Source organism: Dipteris shenzhenensis, chromosome 5 (assembly GCF_047967505.1).
Source record: "Dipteris shenzhenensis isolate YYH24624 ecotype China chromosome 5, Dip_SZ_1.0, whole genome shotgun sequence".
NCBI lineage: Eukaryota > Viridiplantae > Streptophyta > Polypodiopsida > Gleicheniales > Dipteridaceae > Dipteris > Dipteris shenzhenensis.
Genome location: NC_141600.1, coordinates 27,796,157 through 27,817,420, shown reverse-complemented (window position 1 = coordinate 27,817,420; position 21,264 = coordinate 27,796,157). Strand labels below are relative to the sequence as shown.

The following is a 21,264-nucleotide window of genomic DNA, read 5'->3' as shown; positions in this document are numbered from 1 at the left end:
CTTTTTCGTATCCAAGAATTGGTTGATTTTGGTATCAGTGTTACGCTTTTGTGTCAGGCGCATGTCCTTTTCCACTTTTTAGAATAGTCCGTCTGTCGGAGCATGTCTATAGAGGCGTCTTAGAGTGCGTCTAAAATTGCATCTACAGGTGCGTCTATCAATGCATCTAGCCTGTTTACATACATAGACAGTCACGTTTATAGACGCACTATTATACGCAAAAATAGATGCTCTTCTTAGACGATGCGCTCCAACAGTTTCCTTTCTCTTCTCTTCCCTTCCCTTCCCTTCCCTTCTCTTCTCTTCCCTTCCCTTTTCTCTCTCTTTTTCTCTCCTTTTTCTCTTCTCAGCTCATCAGTAATCTTCTTTTTTTCTTTTTTCGAGTTATGTGGCCAGGAAGCTCTTCAGGCTCACCTGATCTCCGGTCGTCTATTTTTAGGGAGTTATATAACTTTTAGGGCACCCTCCTAGTCCTGCGGAGTTATACGGCTACATGATGGGTACTCTAAATACCCCCCCGGAGTCAGCACTACAGACTCCAAACCACCCCAATCCCACACCAGCTGAGATTATCCATGCGGAGTTAGCACAGCCTAGCCAGCTACATAGTCGAGGCCCTTCCCCCATGCCATCTTATGCCCCTTCCCCCATGCCATCTTATGCCCCTTCCCCCATGCCGTCAGGAGGTGCTTCTATCTCACAGAGCCATCGACGTACTCCTGTGCGGTCAAGACTCGGTTCTCTAGCTACGAGTGGTCCATGTAGTCCCGTATAGTCTCCAGCTACGAGTGGCCAGTGTACTAGCTTGACACAACACGACACAACACGGTAGCAGGCATAGTAGCAGGGAGAGCGGTGGGGGATGCATGGCACAATGCTTTGGCAGGGGTGGTGGTGGGGATGATGATGATTCAGATGATTTAGATGTGCCTTGGTGTGATGGTACAATCTTCTATGACATCACTCAGACAGGAGGCATCTTGATGGATGCACGGGGGAAGGAGATCATGGCCTTCATGCACTCTGTAATTGCTAACAATTATAGTAATTGCTAACAATTACAGTAATTACTAACAATTATAGAGATTGATTTATCCACTATAAAGACTAGCCAAAGAGGTTGGCTGATGAGACCCTCGCTGCTGGTTCGCTCTAGGTACCCTAACCCCCCCAATCGTCAGTTCACAGATAAATGGGCCAGGTCAAAGATTGTTATGATACTTGGCACTAAAAGATCTTCGCTTAAGAGGCAGGCTCGAGGGAGGTCAACAACGAAGGGGCCCGCTCCACACTGCTCACAAGCGGAGCTTGCCTGGCAAGCTCCGCTCCACCAGCGGAGCTTGCCAGGCTCGAGGGAGGTCAACAACGAAGGGGCCCGCTCCACACTGCTCACAAGCGTGAGTGGAAGAAAGCAATGAAGTCAGCGAGAAAGGACCCCAGTCTGTAGCACGTGGAGGCACGAAGGATCCAGATGGAGCAATATGGAAGCGTGCATTTTGGAGCAGGGGGTGTTGAATCATGGGAGCCCAATTTGTAAGTATCGATCTCAAATTATATTGCTTATGTAGTTTATTAGGACGTTGTTTCTTTGTACTAACCCCTTCGCAAATTGTGTCGTCTTGCAGCTTGATATCATGGGCAGATACCCTACTCCTGTCAAGACATCCTACACTCGCCACCATCGCAGAGGAGATACATGGAAGCACTTCTATCATGATGGGTTGATTACTGAGGAGCAGTATATCCGAGCTACTGGAGCGTCCCCCGAGGTATTTGAAAGTAATTAAATAATGTCAATATTATAAGTAAAGACACTACAAGGCAGAGGCCCTTTTCCGACAAAAATACCGACGCTTTTTACATTAAAATTTTTTTTTTTCACGGGCTGAAATGTCATTATAAAAGTCGCTAAAAGCGTCGGAAAAGAACCGTCGCTATAAAGCGTCGCTATATAGCGACGTTGTTAAACGTCGCTATAAAGCATCGCTATATAGCGACATTGTTAAACGTCGCTATATAGCGACACTACTAATCGTCGCTATATAGCGACACTGGTAAACGTCGCTATATAGCAACGATTAACAGAAGTTAAAAAAAAAGCACTAGTGGGGCCTAACAGGGCCATAGCAAGCCCTGTTTTGCCCCACTAATGCTTTTTTTTTTAAATTACAAAAGAAAGTTTGTTATTACAAAAAGTAAAGAGGGAAAAAGAGACATATGCTCATGCTTATGCATGAGCATATGTGTCCTTCTCTTATGCTCATGCATAAGCATAAGCATGAGCATATGTCTCTTTCTCTTATGCTTATGCTTATGCTTATGCATAAGAGAAGAGAAGAAGAGGGAACGGAAAGAGAGATTGGAAAGGGGGAAAGAGGGAAAGAAAGAGAGAAGAAGAGGGAAAGTAAAGAGGGAAAAAGAGACATATGCTCATGCATAAGCATAAGCATGAGCATATGTCTCCTTCTCTTATGCTTATGCTTATGCATATGCATAAGAGGAGTCTTATGCATATGCATAAGCATAAGCATAAGAGAAGGAGACATATGCTCATGCTTATGCTCATGCTTATGCTTATGCTTATGTATGAGCATAAGAACATGAGCATGAAAGAGGGAAAAGAGAGTGGAAAAGAGGAGAAGAGAGAAGAAGAGGGAACGGAAAGAGGGATTGGAAAGGGGGAAAGAGGGAAAGAAAGAGAGAAGAAGAGGGAAAGTAAAGAGGGAAAAAGAGACATATGCTCATGCATGAGCATATGTCTCCTTCTCTTATGCTCATGCATAAGCATAAGCATGAGCATATGTCTCCTTCTCTTATGCTCAAACATAGCCTTTAACTCATCCCATGCCGTTAAATTTCCATCGTGATATTGGTCACACCATTTGATGGTCTTCTTGGTGAACGTGGTGGGGAAGTACATTAAGTACTCATGTTGACAAATGTGCTGCAAGATCACTGCTTTCTTAGGAAAATTTGCACATGGGATCAGGGATTCTCTCTCGCTTCCCATTGAAGTTTTGGGACTCATATCCTCATTTCTTGTTATAGAAGATTCTTTTCTCCATCTCCTTGGACACTAAGGTGGTCATCTCTATATATGCCTCTTTCATTTCTCTTCTTTTGTCTTTTTCACTCTCCATTTTTGCCTTGTTTACCTATTTTGATCTTCCTTGCAAAGGTTATAAGGATCCAATTCTCTGTCACTACCAAAACTTGCTCTCACATGCAAGGTGAAGAAGGAAAGGGATATTGTGAGATTTGATAAAAGGGTAGTGTACGAGCCAAGGTGAATGAGATGAAGATGCCACCAATAGAGAAGACCTTTCTTGGTCTTCCTCAAGGTCTCTATAATGAGGAGATAGGTATGCTTGTAGAACTCCTCTTTGAGGCCTCATCTTGATATTGGGCTTGGATTGGGGCTCACACTATGGAGCAGAAGGAGCATTTCTTTCAATTAACCTATCATTCATGAGTCGAGTAGTACCCCCTCACAAGTGATAGTCCCACCATGACTGCCAAAACAAAGAGAGAATAAAATGAGATTAGGTTCTCTCAATGATGGTATGCCAAATGAGTGAAAATGACTACTTAGCTGCTATCAATGTACCTAAAGACTAGACAAAACATGCAACCATCATATCGTGGATCTATTAACACATTCTTACATATCCACATGCTAGCACCTATGGCTGTCTATTGGCTTACGTGGTCTTTAATGCACTTTGGGCAGCTTTGGGTTGCTGACCCTGTGCAATTTATCCATGTGGCATTCTTTGGAGTGCTGGCCTTGATTTGGTTAGTGCCTTGATTGGTGCTTTAAGGTTCATCCACAGGGGGTGTTTGAGGTGGTGGCCTTTACCCTCGCATACATGGAGTGGTCCATGGAAAAATACAAAGAGTTGGAGGAGGCCCATACATTTGACACATGTACTAGGGGGTTTCTATCCCAAAGAAATATGTACCATTGGAGAGCCTTGAATATATTAACCCCTTGAGCCCTCCATAGTAATCCCCTCCTGAGGCTTTTGGAGAGCTGTGGACCATACGCATGGCTATGGGACGGGCTTAGAGACCCCGTACCCATTGTGAGACCATTGCCATGTGGTAGTGTGATGCCAAAAATTGATATTTTTTATTTGGCATTGGTATTTTTTTTCTCTATGTTTGATAAGAGTTTGAGTATCAGGTGATAGCCTAGTGGCTCTCACTTATTTCTATTTTCTAAGATATTGTATGGGATTGAGAGGATGAGTGGAATGGATCATTGTAAATTCCATGTGTATGAATGATAAATACCTTAGTATGGGGTGAGAGTTATTTGAAGAGTGAGTCATATACAGAGGTGGGCTCATGTCCATGTGTTCCAATAATATAAGAAAGGCCACATGCCAAGCGTGTGGAAGGCATGTGGAGGAGTGTGGAGTCAAGAGAAATCCTTCTAGAATTCCTATGTGGAATAAGGAGGATGTGGACATATGGAACAGAGAGGATCCCTATGGGCTCCATGTGGGGAGACTCTTGACTTTATCAATATTTTAAAAGTCTTGAGTATCTTTTGATGGGACACATGGCAAGAGTAGCCAAAAAGGACATGGATGGTGGCATATGGGCTTATGTGATTGATGGGGAAAGAAATCTATAGGCAACAATTGTAAATGGGTAAGGGAGGGTGACAAAATCTCTATAAAAGGAGCCCTCCTCTCTATTGTTCATCATCTCTTCCACCATTAGGCCTCATGTTGTTGTAGCTCTAGTCTCTTCAAGCCTCTTCCATGAGCCTTCTCTCCCTCTTGTAGATATTCTCTTATGTAGACTCTTGAGTCCATCTCTCTCTAGTTCATTCTCTCTCTATGAATAGTCTTGGAGCTTCTGCTCCCTCTTGTACATATGAAACCTCTTCTTCTTCCTTGTGTTTATAGTATTTTGAGTTGCATTAGAGTGGAGTCTCACTCTATTGGTAATGAAGGTCACTTCAGGTTCTCTGTCTTGAGTGTCTCTTCACTTTTTCCGTTGCTTTCTCTTCCAAGGTGCTCAGAAGTGTTGTCTATTCGACTACTCATTGCGCATACATGGTTTATCTATTTCCCAAGCCACAAAGGGGGCTCTTCCTTCCCTCCTAGGTGACCTCTATAGGACTTGGATCATTGATGAAGTCTAAGCATGAAGATAGTATTCTCCCAAGTCGGCACCAGTAGAAGGAGTATGTGTTTTTCATGACACTTTGACCCCCTATCGTATTTTGCTCATAACTTTTCGATTTGGACGAAACTTATATCAGTGTAAAGCTCTCTTCAAGGAGCATCATCCTTTGTATTTAGTTATTGTATTAGATGTTAAACCAAAAATCTATGACTCTCTGTGTGTGACTGTTTCTTTTTCAGATAGTTTTTACCCCCATCCAGTAAACTGCCCATATCTTTCAGACCGCTTCTTTGTTTCTTACGAAATTTATATCAGAGCGAAGCCCATTTCAAGGCGCATCTCAATATGTGAGTGAATATTTTATATCATGTCTCTACTGAAAGTTATGGGTCTCTGTGTCTTATGACAGTTTGGAGAGTGTTTTGAGCTAAGTGTAAAGGTATCCATGAAGGAGATGCAGTGTTTCCTTGGAACCTACCCATCCAACCCAATCAACCCCTTCAAACTCCTCGATATATATCAGTTCATGCCATGTTGAGCCACAAGATCTTCTGTCAATAACGTATCGCTCTTCTCTTTGGCGCAGACCGGCTTGCTGAGATTATGGCCTCTACTGATCCTTTCCTTCTCCCTATGCTTGAGTACAACATCACTTGGGATGTTACCATCTATATTCTCATATAAGGGAGGATAGTATGGTATGGTCTCTTGGTATAAAAGCTTCTTTTTAATGTCCCTTTCCCAGTGATGAATATCTCTATCACTCAGTTTGAAAGCAACAGGAAGTGAAGAGGTGCATGAAGTTTATTACCCCCAACTTCATGTCATAGTAGCCTTTGTTTGGCTGCCAACAGCTACCAACCAAGACCCCATGCTCATAGGCATCACTTGCTACAACCTCAATATCACTCCATGGATTCTTTCTTAAAGAAGTGAGTCTCTACAGTTGATTGATTCTTGCTTCCCCTTGCACATCCCCTATCAAATCAAGGGTCAGGGTCCCGCCCCCCCCTCTTCCACTTCTCCATGACCATTGTGTTTTTATTCTTTCGCAACATGGAGATTACATGGCCTAAAAGTTGGTGGATGTGGACACATGGCTTCCAAAGGCACTCAAACTGTGTATACAAAAACGTAGCTCCCTATAAATTGCATCGAATTTGTAAATATATCACTTAAGCGAAATAAATGGAAATGAACTTTGGATGAAGAATAAACTCTTTAAAAAGTCCAAGATTATTAAAAATGCTACTCATATCAATGTGTGGGCTAATAGAGGCCAACAAAAGGGAGCAATGCAACCAACACATAATACTTTTAAATCAAGAAAACAAAACTTACAAATTGATTCCAAACTCGAATGAATGCTTTTTCTATCCTTTTTAGGTGTATAGAGAGTCCAATCGATTAGTGAGAAATTTAATCTTAGGGGTAGGGACTATTCATCAATCGTGAAGTTGTATGTGCTAACTTCTAGTACACATTTTATATGCTACAAATGCCACACTGTAGACATAAATATTACCGCATCGTAAACATACATACCACATGGTAGTTTGGAGTATTATTATGCAGTATATATCTTTATTGGTAGGAACTGTAACCATTCCCCAATCCATAGAATCCACATGAAGACAAGGGAGTGGTTTGAGTTTAGCAGGGGACCCTACAAGAATGGAAGATCCACTAGTAAATCCACGGGAAAACCCTTCGGCAATGCAAGAAGTTGAAGATCAAATTTCAAAATCATAGGAGACGAGAGGCTGAAAATCCTTGAGATGTATGTCTATTTTTCTAATTGTGACTCAAAAAATGCAAAGTGCCATTCTTATTTTCCTTGCTCATTGCAATCATGACACAAATTCCAATACAATTTGTGAAGAAATTAGATTTTTCCTAAGTGTAAATACATCAATATGCCTATTTATACAGAGCTATTAATATGAATATGAATTCCTAACATTGTATTAAACAACAAAAATTAGTCAATACCATGGTTGATATTTACGTAGATGACTTGTAGATGATCGAATATAATACCAATACTATGTAACAAAAGTTTGCATCGATATTCTCATCAGTCATTGTTGATGCTATGTATACTAATAAGCTATAAATGATGAAAATCATTCATAAGGCCTGTCCAAGATCTAAAATAAGGAAAACGAAGATGAATTGGATGCGTAGCATGGAAGAGAGGGTAGAAAGCTGTGTGTGTGAGAGAGAGATTTCCACCAAAAAACTGTGTGTGTGTGTGTGTGAGAGAGAGAGAGAGAGAGAGAGAGGGGCTAAGAGACAGAGAGAAAGTAGAGAAGTAGATGGAGAAATTTAAGGGATGAAAATCGTAACTGAAACTTGCACCAATCATAAAAAAGCCCGCGTGGACACGTCATTTTCCCTTTCCTTAGGGAAAATACCTTTACTAAAGACTTCCCTTCTCAGGGTAGGCCAAAAACTTGTGGGGCAAAATGAGACAACTTTCAGACCCATTTGAGGCTCATCATGGACCAAGCACAATCCTATGATATATAAAAATTATGAGAATAGAAAGTAAGATGTATTACAAAACACGTTTGTCATGTAAAATACAAAGTTATATTGTTGCAACAAAAGGTATTAATTAACATGTGTTTTGTTATTGTTGAAGAAAAATATTTATAATAAAGATTCAAAATGAAAAGCAACACATTCTCCTATAGCATGGTAAATAAGAGCAAGCATCCTATGCAAAATGCAAGGAACAACAAATGGACCAAAAGGAATTCATAGCAAGCACTGTACAACTAAATTGACTATTTTGAATTTTTTTAGTGCTACATTGTCATGCACATTCCCACATTCAAGAAAATAAATCATACAAAAAAAATTATGGAAGATGATTGAGACTAACATCCTTCCTTTATAGCATTGCAAGCCCATAAAAATACAATACTCAACTAAAATGTGTTGAAAGAAATGCATTATTGAAGTGCTCAAATGAGACAAAGCAACACTCCTTGTTGCAACATGAGGGAAGATGAAGATTGCAATGAAAATACAATTTGAACAACACACTGAAGAGGAAAGATGAATTGTACAAAATTGTCAAACCTAGTGCAAAACATCTCATATAACAAAAGCCTAGAGGGGTTCATGAAGGTAGCCCTCAATGTCCTAGTTGGAAAAGAGCTGATGGTGTATGCTAGCATCCTTTCTTTGCAACATTGCAAGTGCATAATCCTACAACAATTCTATAATTATGCTATACAAACACATTAGAAGGCCTTATTTTGTTAGAATTTCACACATCACATCCTTGGGCTTTGCCACCTTTAAATCAATATTCATAGAAAACCAACAAAGTTTATATAATGAAACTTAAAGTTTTCAAATATACGTTCTTTACACTTTTTACAAATTTCATATTTTAGTTATACTTTGGCCTTAAAACCTCAAAAGTTCTAAGAAAAATGTGTGAGTGAAAAGCTAAAGATTACAAACCTGGCAATGCTTTTTTAATGGTAGAGATAAGGAGGAAGTCTTGGTATAGCCATAGCAAGGAGGGGCGAGGCCATGTGAACAATAAGACCCGAGCTCTCACTCATGTCCACTCTACCCCCATGAAGTGGGAGCGACCACTCGACTGCATGTAGCATCCTTCCCAAAATCACCTGCACGTTTAGCAGCCCCAGCTTCCACCCCGGACACCCCCTCCTTCCTGACCCAAACGAAATGTTGGCCCTTCACGTCTACGTTGCTTCCCAAGAACCTCCCCAGCCAGAACTCCAGTGACCTCTCCCAGCAACTCGGATCCCTCTCTATTGCCCATACGTTCACATACGCGCGTGTTTTGGCCCGTATGCTGTATCCCGCTATCTCGCAAGCCTGTAATGAATTAAGGCCATGAGTCTCCATTTGCCTGTTCAAGAGCTCTCTGTAGCATAACCTAGCTGAAATCTTTGATAAAATGGTCTTTCCAACCATCCAGTGATTTTCCCGCCATTGACGGGAAGGGCAGGAGTTGGAAGGCCAGGATTGAGGCAAAGCAACCACTATACTAGAAGAAAACGAGCTTCCAATGCAGTGAGACCGAACTGTTGCACCACACTACACAGGGGCTTCCAAAAGACCTGATTGACATCCCAAAGGTCAATCCAACATTTCACTCCCTTTCTATATAGAGCCCTAGATCTGTGGATGTCAACCACAGCTAATGGCTTCCATTCCACTGCTGTTGCTAAGCTCCACCAGATACTTTCAGACAGGCTGGAATCCTCTCTCAGCCCATCTCGTCCCTTCCACTGTACGGTAGGCATGCAGGACTTCCAGGCCTCCACCAGTCCTACCACAAGCTTAGAGCCTCGGATTTTCAGTGGGAGCCATGACATTAATGTGTAATACCAAGAAAGGTTACCCGAGGTTTCGAGGCTAATCCCACTCGCTTTTGCCACAAAGTCCCAGACCACCTCGGACCATGGAGCCGAACCTTTAAGAAGCTTAGGCAGATGAAAGACAGACTTCTATGTGAAATATCAGGAAGAGCCAGGCCACCAACACTTTTTGGAGCCATCAACAGATTCCAGGGAATATAGTGCAACCTTCTCACACCCGCATCCTCCAACCATAAGAAAGCCCTCAGCATTTTCTCAATTTTCATCCAATGTGAAGTCTTGAATCTTGAAACTGACGCCACATAAACGGTAGAGGCAACTAACACATGTTTTACTAGGAGGGATCTAGCATTCCACCCCAATTCAAGCCCACTCCACAGATGAAGCATCAGCTTGTCCTTCACCCAATTGAACTGCTAACGCAAAGAGAGGCCAATCCCCAAAGGGCTCCCAGGTATTGAGCAATTTTCCCTCTAGGGATCCACTTTATTAGAAGATCAGTGGCCTAGTCTCGGCAAATCATCAAAGGAGACAGACAATGCATACGTCTTATTCATACTGCATACTGACCCCGAGGACAAGCAAAAGCATTGCAAGACCTGCGGTAAATAGTCCACACTCTTCTTGGATTCCACAAAGGTCAACAGATCATCTGCAAACATTTGTAGACTAAACTACTTCCTGGGAGACAGTTTGACTCCCCTCATCCTCGCCAAATCTACCGACTGTTTTATAGCACAAATCAGAGGTACCGTACAAATAGCAAAGAGCAATGGAGCCAAGGGGCATCCTTGATGGGTAGATCTACATAGCTCGAACCTGTCCACCACACCACCATTGATACATAAGATAGATGAGGCATTTCCAAAGAGCGTAAAAACTTTTCTGACCAGGTCAGCACCAAACCCCAATGATCAAGAACCACTTTGATAAACTCCCATGAAATCCGATCATACGCCTTGTCAAAATCCACACCCAAAGCCATACATTTCGACACCGCATAATCCAGCACACCGAGGAAACATTAAAAATGTTTTAAAGATATCCCGGCTTTTAATGCAACCATTTTGTTCTTTATCCACAATCTGCATGCACACAGTCTGCACCCTGATAGTAGCTAGAGCTTTTGCAATTAGCTTCTAGGAGACATTAAGCATAGTAATTGGCCTCCAATCACCAACTCTCAGCTTGTCTGGACAGTTAGGGAACAGCATCAGAAGCCCAGCATTCATGTCCTCAGAGAGAGTACCCCTCTCTCCTAGGGCATTAGACATATTATTGACAAAGTCCCATTTCAAAAGATCTCAAAAATGCCTAAAAAACTCAACTGAGAATCCGTCAGGACCGGGAGACTTGTCCTTCTTCATTTCTCTCAAGGCATCCTCAAAAGGACAAGCTAAATTGGCTCTCTGTTCATCCAACACTCTCACCTTGACCCCCGGGGGCCAAAATCCTATCTACATTCTCTTTCCAATTTCTCTCCTCGGCTGGTTTGGCCCCAACTATTGCAGCAAGTTCTTTTTGGAAAACTCCAGCCACTTGCCAAAAGCTAGTTACCGCTTTTGTCTTGAACCCTATCAATCATCTCACCCACATGCTTTCTTTTAGCCTGGAAGAACATTTTGAAGGAGAGTCCCCTACGTTTAGCCACACCTGGTGACTTGTAATGCTGGTCCTGTCAACTTTAGCCACCTCCAGCTCCTTAATAGTAAGCTCACACTCTACTAGCAATGTAGAGATCACCACATCCCTGGGATTAGCCCAAACTGCCAGTTGAAGGGATTCCTGAATCAAAGACAACAAGGAATCATTGCTGCAGAATTTGTCTCTTTCTTGCTTAGCCCAACCTTTAGCAAAGCTATGAATACCCCGCATACCAGTATCCCATCTGATGCAAGGGTCAACTTGAGTTCGGGTACAATCCTTCCAAACCGTTCTTATCTGCTTGCAAAATTCTTTGTTCTACAGCCAATTGTTTACAACCTTAAAGGGCACATCGAGGGACCACGCAATGGGTAATGGAATAGAAAAAGACCACACCAATGGGGCATGATCAGAAATCCTTGAGCCAGAAATTAAGCACCTCCCATGGGGGGCTTCATCCACCAGCCCTCGTTTGAGCAGGAAAATCTGTCTAACCATCCCATCCTAAAATCACTCCCCTTTTTGTGATTATTCCAAGTGAAACCCAGCATTCCCTCATGGTCAATGTCTGCAAGTATGATAAATCCTAGGTCAGGCATAAACTCTCCAAGGCATCACGTTCCTTACCCAAAATACTTCCCCTGGCATGAGATCTGTCACAATCACTCACAGTCATATTCCAATCACTGCCTAATAACCAGTATGCATCAAAAAACTCATCCATGAGGGCATTCCAACAACTATATCGCTGCCCTATAGTATTCGGAGCATACATGCTTACCACACAAAAAGAGAACCCCTGAAGAGAACCCCTTGCAGCTATGAACCAGCCGAGCTAGAGGCCACAATGGCAGTACCCCCGTTACCTCTGCTTGGGCAGTTGACCACAACAGAGTAATTAGCTTGCTTAAAGGCAAACCAAAGTCCATCATTTTTGGCACATTTGCATTTCTGCATCTGGTTTCTTCCGACTAATCAGCTCCATACAACAATTTTGCTTGCGCATACTACAACCCCCCCTCAAGTTCCAAGTCAACACGCTAACCCTCCCCATCGGGCAACTCTTCTGACTGGGTGAAGGCTTTTGACATCATCCCAAAGATAGTAAAAGCGGTTTTCTTTACCTGGGAGCTGATTCCTGGCCACCTGCTTAATCCTCTTTGGCAGGACTCTTGAGGGTAGCTTCTGCTTACCTTCACAAGGATAAATCTTGTTCTGGATCTCCAAAAGACGCTTGCAATGATTAGCATCCGGCATCTGTTCATCCATTGTGAGAGGACTGCACTCCTTATCCGGATGCTCATTAGCCCACACATGGACCTTTTGAACGAGAGCATCCTGCACCTCAGGAGAATTTGAGATCTGCTCCACCCATGCATTCCTCTGAGAAACCTCCGGAACAACATTTGTCATTTGGACTGAGAGAGTAGGAGGCTGCTCTTGACAACGACCATCTTCATCCACTTTCTGAGTTGGTGAAGACAAGATCGACTTCCCCTCTTCTGAGACGTTTTCCCCAAGAGAGAGGGGAGCCTCAACAACCCTACCCTTCTTGGAGACCAGTTTCCAGGGGTTGATAAAATTCGAGATGATCTGTTTATGAGCATCCTTGGCCACGAGATCCGCCTGACTATGTTGCCCAGTTTCAAGGGGGACCAAACCCTTTCATGTGCACCATCACCATCTTCAGAGACAGATGCCTTCTGATCCTGACTCTCAGCACCCAGAGGAACATCCCTATTCTGGAGCCGACCCGGAGCCTCCCTCGATTCACCATCCACTGAACCCTTTGCCAGCCTCATGTTTTCCTCCTTTGGGCACTGTCTTGCGAAATGACAAGTCTCTTTACAGACATAACAAGCGTATGGATGTGGGCCAAACCGAACTCACTGATGCAGGACTCCATCACCCGAAAAGCAAGATGGACATGAAAATCAGGAGCCTCCTAACTCTTGTCCCACATAACCCAAGCTTTACGCACCCCAGAGTCCCTTCTCGGAGGGGGTGGAACCAGCAGTACCCTTCCCAGGGCAGAAGCAATCCACTGAACAGCATCACTGAGTCAAACTGGAAGTGCTGGAAACTTGATCTAGATGGGACACTCGTGAAAGAGGACTTCCTCCATGCTGAACGTTGGGCTCCAGGGCACAGCCAGCACCATCGATCCTTCAAACACCAAAGAGCTAGCGAGACCATAGCATTACGAACCCACTCAGAGATGCAACGTACCAAGCAAAAACCTTTACTCACAAACCTCGTAGAAAATTGGGATGACAGGATATGACACTTCGACACTAGAAACTGGCCAAGTTCACGCAACATGGGGACTCCCCAATCGGCTTGCCACCGCTCCACGATATTTTTTCCTATGCTCCTCCTCTCGCAAGCCGCTCAAATTCTGGCTTAACCATTTCAATCGGCACTTCACAAACCACTGAGTGCACCTTACCATTCTCCAAGTTACCTTTCCTCTCCATTTCCCTAGTTCTCTACTCCAGTTCTTGTTTGAGCAGCACTTCAACTTCCGCTTCAGAAAGCGGAGGAAACCCTCCTTGAGAACCACCAGAGAGCACCTCCGCAAACGACCGTCCTTCTTTCGGTTTCTTTGAAACCTCGTTGGGACAGGAAACCTTGGCATCGACCTCCGAACTCTCTTGAGCTCCTTTGCCCACCCCATCAGTTGGCAGCAACTCCGTATCAACCGCTCTCTCACTCATCAGATCCACCTCAGAGTTTTCAAATACTATGCACCGCACAATGTAAAACAGTTGGATAAAATGTACTATTCTCAATTGGTGTAATTATACAACAATTTTTCAGTCAAGTTAACTTCTGGAGTATATGTCATTCTCAGTCTTTATTCAATATATGCTATGATTTACATGTGCTGGGATTATTGTGTTTGTTGCATCACATAAATTGAAATCGAGGAAATCTTTGGAAACTTGAAGAAGGCAACACTCAAGATCTATGGGCTACATATATTAATGGATAGCATCTATTATCTGCTATTTATATCTTCTCTAACTGTTACTATGTGTACTATGTTATGTTACTATATGTACTATGTTAGGCAACATATGTTCTATTCTTGCTAGCATGTGTTGTGAGTTACCTAGCATTTGTTCTTTTCTAGTTAGCATTTATTCTCTGGTATGTAGAATATATTATCTACCTATTAGCATATGTTTTGTGTTAGGCAACATATGTTTTATGCTAGCTAGCATATGTTCTATGCATGTTAGCACAATGTGTTCTATGCATGGTAGCATATGTTCTAGTTAAGTTAACCTTTTAAGTTAACCTCTAGAGATATTCTACTCCTGCTAGCATATGTTCTATGTTAGTTAGCATATGTTATGTGCCAGTTAACATATGTTATGGTCTAGCTAACTTCTAGTTAGCATATTCTCATTGCTAGTAGTTAGCATATTATCTTTCCAACATTACAAGTGCATAATCCTACAACAATTCGATAATTATGCTATACAAACACATTAGAAGGCCTTATTTTGTTAGGATTTCACACATCACATCCTTGGGCTCTCCCACCTTTAAATCAATATTCATAGAAAACCAACAAAGTTTATATAATGAAACTTAAAGTTTTCAAATATACGTTCTTTACAATTTTTAAAAATTTCATATTTTAGTTATATTATGGCCTTAAAACCTCAAAAGTTCTAGGAAAGGCGTGTGAGTGAAAAGCTGAAGATTACAAACCTGGCAATGCTTTTAATGGTAGAGATAAGGAGGAAGTCTTGGTGTAGCCACAGCAAGGAGGGGCGAGGCCAAGTGAACAGTAAGACCTGAGCTCTCACTCATGTCCACTCTACCTCCATGGAGTGGGAGCGACCACTCGAATGCATGCAGCATCCTTCCCAAAATCACCTGCACGTTTAGCAACCCCAGCTTCCACCCCGGACACCCCCTCCTTCCTGACCCAAACGGCAGTAGCTCGAAATGTTGGCCCTTCACGTCTACGTTGCTTCCCAAGAACCTCCCCGGCCAGAACTCCAATGGCCTCTCCCAGCAACTCGGATCCCTCCCTATTGCCCATACGTTCACATATGCGCGTGTTTTGGCTGGTATGTTGTATCCGGCTATCTCGCAAGGCTCTATGGATTCGTGCGGTATGAGCAACGGCACAACCGGGTGTAACCTCATGGTCTCCTTCACCACCGCTCGTAAGTACGGCAGCTGAGTGATGTCGGACTCGTCAAGAAGTCGATCATTGCCCACCACAGAATCTAGTTCTTCGTGGAGCTCTTTCATGCACGTTGCGTTACTCAGGATCTCCGACATTGCCCACTCAATTGTACCGGAACTTGTGTCTGTGCCTGCCAAAATCATATCCTGAAATGAAAGGAAGCAGGATTATACGAGGAGCTGCGAACACCAGCAACTTTTCTAAAAACCATGGAAATTTTCAGCCTATTACCAGTAAGACTGCCTTGATATTATCATCCGTAATTGGCACATCCGGCTGGGTTTCTTCGGCCACGACTGATAACAGCACGTCTAGCAAGTCCTTGGGAGAGCTTGGTTCCGCTCTCCTCAGCTCGCGCCGATCATTAATAATTTCTTGGAAGGTGGTTCTGAGCATTTTCCCGACAACCTTCATGCGTTTCACGTAGCCTTGAAGATCCATCCATTGCAAGTATGGGATAAAGTCTCCAACATTGAATACGCCAAGAAGGTACATCCATTCATTTATGAGATTTACGATGTCATTGGAGGCATCTCTGGAGCCAATGACAAAATCTGAGAATTTTTTGCCCAAAGTCAACCTGGAGATGATATTATTCGAGGTGCAGCTCAACCGTGAAGAGAGCGGTACTTCCCTTCCCATCTTGCTATCTTCGAGAATGGATAGCATTAGAAGCGCCGTTTCCTCTTCCCTCAAAGCCCTATATGACTCGTGCCTTTTGTTGCTGAAGAGCTCCATAACACATAGGTGCCGCATCCGTCTCCAGTAAGGGCCGTAAGGAGCAAAACCGATATCCGAACCTTCGAAAAGAGTATATATAGTTGCTGCTGTTCGGGGTCGAGAGGCGAAGACGCGATCGTGTGTTTGAAGGATTGCTCTGGCCATAGCAGGCGTAGAAGCAACGATAACAGGGATGGAACCTAAGCGAAGGGACATTAAGGGGCCATAAATTTGGGAAAGACGATGGAAAGATTGGTGAGGAAGAACACCCAGCAGGTGGAGGTGACCGATGATGGGTAGGGGAAGAGGCCCAGCAGGTGCAGGGCGACGTAATTTTCTGATGTAGAGGAAAGAAGCTGCGATGCAGAAGAGGAAGGTGGGGAGGAGAAGAAACGAAAGGGGTGGATAAGGAAGGCTAAGGGAGGTAGGGATGAGCAGGTAGCTGCGCAACAAGGAAGAGAGCTGCATGATGGTACGTGTGGTTGTGTGAAGCTTTTGCGAAAGAACAGAAGAGAAGGCGTCTACTGAATCACTCTGAGATATACTGATTGCCAGAGGGTCCACATTTCGAATTGTGGGTCCCATGCATGGAACCTCTCTTTGGTGGACTTTTGTTGTATTTAATATAAAGAAGCTATTTCATCTCATATTGTTGCTTATCAAACTTTCCTCATGTTTTGTAATTCTAACTAAGCTTTGGTTTTATATTCCTCCTCTTTTGTCTCATATATTTGTATTTCATTTTATTGAAATTATATTGATGTATCATTTCTAGAGGCAATCTATATTTTTTTCTTAAAGCTTGTTTTGCATGATCTACAATTTGCTTAATTTTATTATCACTTTCTCCCATTTTTTCAAAATATTGTTTCCCTATCATAGTTGGTGTAAATAAGGGGTTTTGTCGTACTAATTTTTCGAATTTATTCTTCATATTTTTTGTCCATTAAGTTCATTTTCTATGGTTCTCTATATATTTTTGTGATTCAAATTGGTTAATGTTGTTTCAAAAGAAATCACATTACTTAAAAAGTCGAATCTCTTTCTTATGTATTTTAAAGGATTAGTTCAAACTCTGTTCAAAATGTCTTATATGTGTGAAGGTTGGTGATGGTATATAACTTAGAATAATTTAATGGATGTATATATTATTTTAAGTTTCGTTGACCACAAATGAATAGGTCTTCTTAAAATTTATGTAGCCCATTGAAGACTGCATAAAATACTCTTCCCTAATGCCCAATTCTTGTTCCTAAAATACTCATACATGTTAAATGCTCTTCACCACTACTTCTCTGTAAATGAGTCAAAGATAGAAAATTATGTGAATGGAATGAGTCTATAAATGCTTGTATTATATTTGCTCATATTTGTTCTGATGTCAACTGTGTTCCCATCATAATTTATGGTATCAAATAAATAGTCACCTCATGTATATACATAGTTTGTGATATGTTAGAAACCATTAGACTTGATTAATTGTTTCTTCCATTGCGATTTTAATTTGTTCTTTTTTCTGAGATGATTGAACAGAATCATATTTGTTTTAAGTTAACTAGTTAAATAATACAAGGTAAGATTTTTGTACCCTCAAACATTTGTTCAATTTTAATAACTTGTATATTTTTTCTTTTTAGGAATATGTAAAGGTAAAAGAAAATCATCAATCCTCTTACCAAATGATCTTTCGTTTGCTTGTGTTCATTGTATTCATTCTTTCAGATCAATTTAAGAAGTATATTCTTTGCACTTTAATTCCTAATTTTAAGGCTTTTTTAAAAACATAGCTTGAGAATTAAAAAGTCATCGATGGTTTCACAATAAGGATTTTAGTCCTCCATTTTTCTTATTTGAAAATAGTCTACATAAGATACGTATACAATTTTTCACAACAACAAGAATTTTATATATTTTAGAAAATTTTAGAATATATAAAAAGAAACCTTGGATCTTTTGCAATATGTTTTTTATTATTTGTTTCGACAAAACAATTCTTTGAATTTTGTTTTCTTTTCTCCAAAAATATGAAGAAGTAATCAATTCTTTTGCAATAGAATTTTCGCTTCCAAGGTGGTTTATCGTGGTTGCAACTATAAAGGGCATTATCGCTCAGAGTGCCCTCATCATCCTTTAGGGCAAGTTTTGGATAGATATGACACTGAGATAGAAGAGTCTGATATTGAAGACATAATGCCTATTAAGGAGCCTTTGCTTGGAAATGCCCTTACAAGAAGAAATGACAAGCGGTATGGTTCTCCTCCCTCTCTGGAATGGGATGCATCTTTCAACTAGGGGGAGCACATTGATGATGTCTATGATCCATAAGTGTTGTGCAAGTGTAAGGTTGTAAATACATGAATTACCCCCTCAGGTGCTCTTTCTCCTCCTTTAGTAAGTATATATACTAAAGCACTAAGGGATTGTTTGATAATGAAAGCCTTGATGAGCTAGAAGTCTTGAAATATGATGCCAGTGATTATGATGAGATTGATATTGATAGTGATACTTCCCATTCTCCAATTGATGGCTTGAGATTCCTGGGTCCATAAGAAATGCCTTATAAAGTTTAGAGTCTACTACCTGAGGCATTAACAATGTTTATGGAAGATTCCATGCAAGATATTGAAGAAGAGTGCAACTAAGTATGGGGGGAACTCACAAAATCTATGGAAGTTGCAATCAAACCTGTGGAGATAGTTGACATAGAAGAGATTGAAGAAAATTTGTCTTCCTCACTATATTCTTTTTATTTCACGGATGATGGACCATACATGTAGCTTGAATCAAAGTTAAAGGTGCTTCCAATTGAAGAAACCTTTCCGACAGCTCTCTTTCCTTTTGAAATCATGGATGGAGACACAAACCATGATGAGCATGACAAAGTGGATCTGTGGTTGCAACATGAAGAGGATTTTGTTTTGAAAAGCACTGCTAGTGATCTCCCTCCACTCTGGGGGGAGGACGTGTTGGAGGCCTTCCTTGGGGGGTCCACCTTGTGTAAACCATGTATACAACATGTGTTCAAATGGTATTTTTAAAACCCCTCTCTAACCCCTTTCTCCCATCTTTTATAGACCCCTAGGGTGAGTTTTGGGGTCAATAATTATATCCTTTCTATAAATGTGAAATTTGAAGAGCATTTAATTTTTGCCCTCCTCTTGTATATTTTAGTCTAATTTGAAGCGACACCACCTATGAGAAGTTGTGTTGTGCAACCAAATAAAATACTTTATTTTTAATATCATGGGCACGTGCATGCATGTGCATGCGCACAAGTGCGCGTGCACACACATGTCTAATAGAAGCTATTTCCAATGATGCAGTTAACCAATTCTCAAACTTTCATGCATTTTCCACTCCATTTTCCTTTTTATCTCCCTTTTACACTCCCAAACTTGTCCTTGGTAACAGGTTTTCATGAAGTAACTTGAATTGGAACATGGATAGAATGAAACAAACATATAACAAGATGCACACAAACAATTTTTTTTAGCCTCATATGTTAATTGAGCGAGACTGCTTATATCCAATATGATGCATAGACTAGCATTACATTGTTGGCACTCATTACTAGAATGGCATCATACTTAAAGTATAAAGAGCACACAAATCACTTGCTATCACTCAATCAGTACCATTTTCTCAATTTGTTTCCCTTGATTTTTTTTTGGAGTTATGTAGTTCTATATTTATGCAATCATTTCATTTTTTAATAAATTTTCAGATATCCTAGCTTCCAAAATATACTCTATATGAAGATGATATAAAAGGCAAAGTTGCAAAAAAAAGAAATACTACAATTCTTTGTTGAACTTAGATTTTGGTTATTCATGCATATGAATATATTTTAGTTTAGAGGCCACTCTTTACTCCATTTATACTCCATTTCAAAGTTTTGAATAGCCCATGTTTCCCCTCTTGATTTGACACTGCAAATAAATAAAAAATGAGTATTCTTAATACTAGAGTTGGGATGTTAGTCAAACCCTAGTAGACAAAGAGGTTCATGAGTAGTAGGTCACAAGCTCAAGTAGTAGGTAGCAAAAAACTCATGAAAAGTACCACAAGAAAAGATAGAATTGGATCAAAAGTACGATTGTTTCAATAATTGAAAATAGATTTACAACTCAGAATTGTCATCAAGAGTGAATCCAAAACCTACTTGAGATGTGGCAAAGTTTCTGATTAATGTAGCTAGACTAAAGGCTACTGCAAACTTCTCAGCCTTCTTGATAGAACCAAAAATGTCTTTAGTAGGATTAACATGTAGAGGGGGACAATGTCCTATTTATAGTGCAGAGAAAATAGCCAAGAGAGGGCCTTAAAATTGGTCGGTTCTCCCCGAATCTGCTCCAAATCTAGCCCTCCATCTGGTACTCCCTTGTGTTTTCATCAACAAGAATTTGAAATGCTTAATGTAAGAAGACAAAGCTAGGAAAAATTCAAGTCTATCTAAATGTATTCAAGTTACAAAAAATGTAGAAATTTTCCTCAAGATACAACCCGTCTCCTTATGTGGTACATGTGGAGTATCATTATTTGAAACCACAATCAACCAAGGATGATTCAACACATCATAAGACATTTTTTGAAATTTTCCACATACACAAGAATGAATGGTAAACTTGCTTAGTAGTTTTTAAGAAGTCAGTTAAAAATTGTAGGCATTCTCATCTAGCTGGTACTTATCCATTCTTGCATTATATGTGAAGTTTGCTACCGTAATAATCATATCGATGTCCACCATGTTTAAGTCAGTCAAAATCATATGTGGACATTTGTGCTCCTTTCACCCCTTTGATACAAGCCAAGCTGAATTTCCAAACGTTGGGGCCTATCTATTAAATCAAAACCATGCTTATAATTCACATATCTCCCTTCCACTTTCTTCCTCATCTATTGAACTCTTTCCAAGTACCATGTACCATGGTTGCACCCATCTTCCTTAAGCTTGTAGCTTTTCCATTTCTTTTGGTGTGTTTACTTGTTTCTCCTTTTGCATCCTCATGAAAGTAGATAGTGCAATCACAACGCATACCAAATAAATTTCCATTTGATGATCCTGATTTTGTTTCAAGGTTGAAGTAAACACCTTGTTTTACTCTTGTAAGTCTATCCTTTGACAAGGTTGGGCATCCATTGAGTTGGCTCACCAATGTTGACTTGAAAATGAACTTT

At 41.1% G+C, this 21,264-nt stretch overlaps 1 protein-coding gene across 2 annotated transcripts; it reads right to left on the bottom strand.

Moving 5' to 3' along the window:
• Positions 1-2,887: 2,887 nt before the first annotated feature.
• On the bottom strand, positions 2,888-16,603 carry LOC147901815 (cytochrome P450 71AU50-like). Of its 2 annotated transcripts, XM_087374551.1 has the most exons (3): positions 15,598-16,603; positions 14,880-15,512; positions 2,888-3,512 (listed from the first exon to the last, which is right to left on the bottom strand). In XM_087374551.1, the coding sequence occupies exons 1-2, from the start codon at positions 16,552-16,554 to the stop codon at positions 14,892-14,894; spliced, it is 1,578 nt and encodes a 525-aa protein (XP_087230677.1). In that variant the 5' UTR covers positions 16,555-16,603; the 3' UTR covers positions 2,888-3,512; positions 14,880-14,891. The 2 variants fall into 2 exon arrangements, with proteins under 2 accessions (XP_087230677.1, XP_087230676.1); XM_087374550.1 differs by lacking the exon at positions 2,888-3,512 and having other exon boundaries at positions 14,783-15,512.
• Between the last annotated feature and the right edge of the window lie 4,661 nt (positions 16,604-21,264).

What these genes read in the sequence shown, in the direction of transcription:
- LOC147901815 (XM_087374551.1), bottom strand. Translation starts at nt 16,554, where the DNA reads ATGCAGCTCTCTTCCTTGTTGCGCAGCTACCTGCTCATCCCTACCTCC. An exon ending in ATATCAAGGCAGTCTTACTG is followed by an intron (nt 15,513 to 15,597) that starts GTAATAGGCTGA and finishes CTTTCATTTCAG; the next exon opens with GATATGATTTTGGCAGGCAC.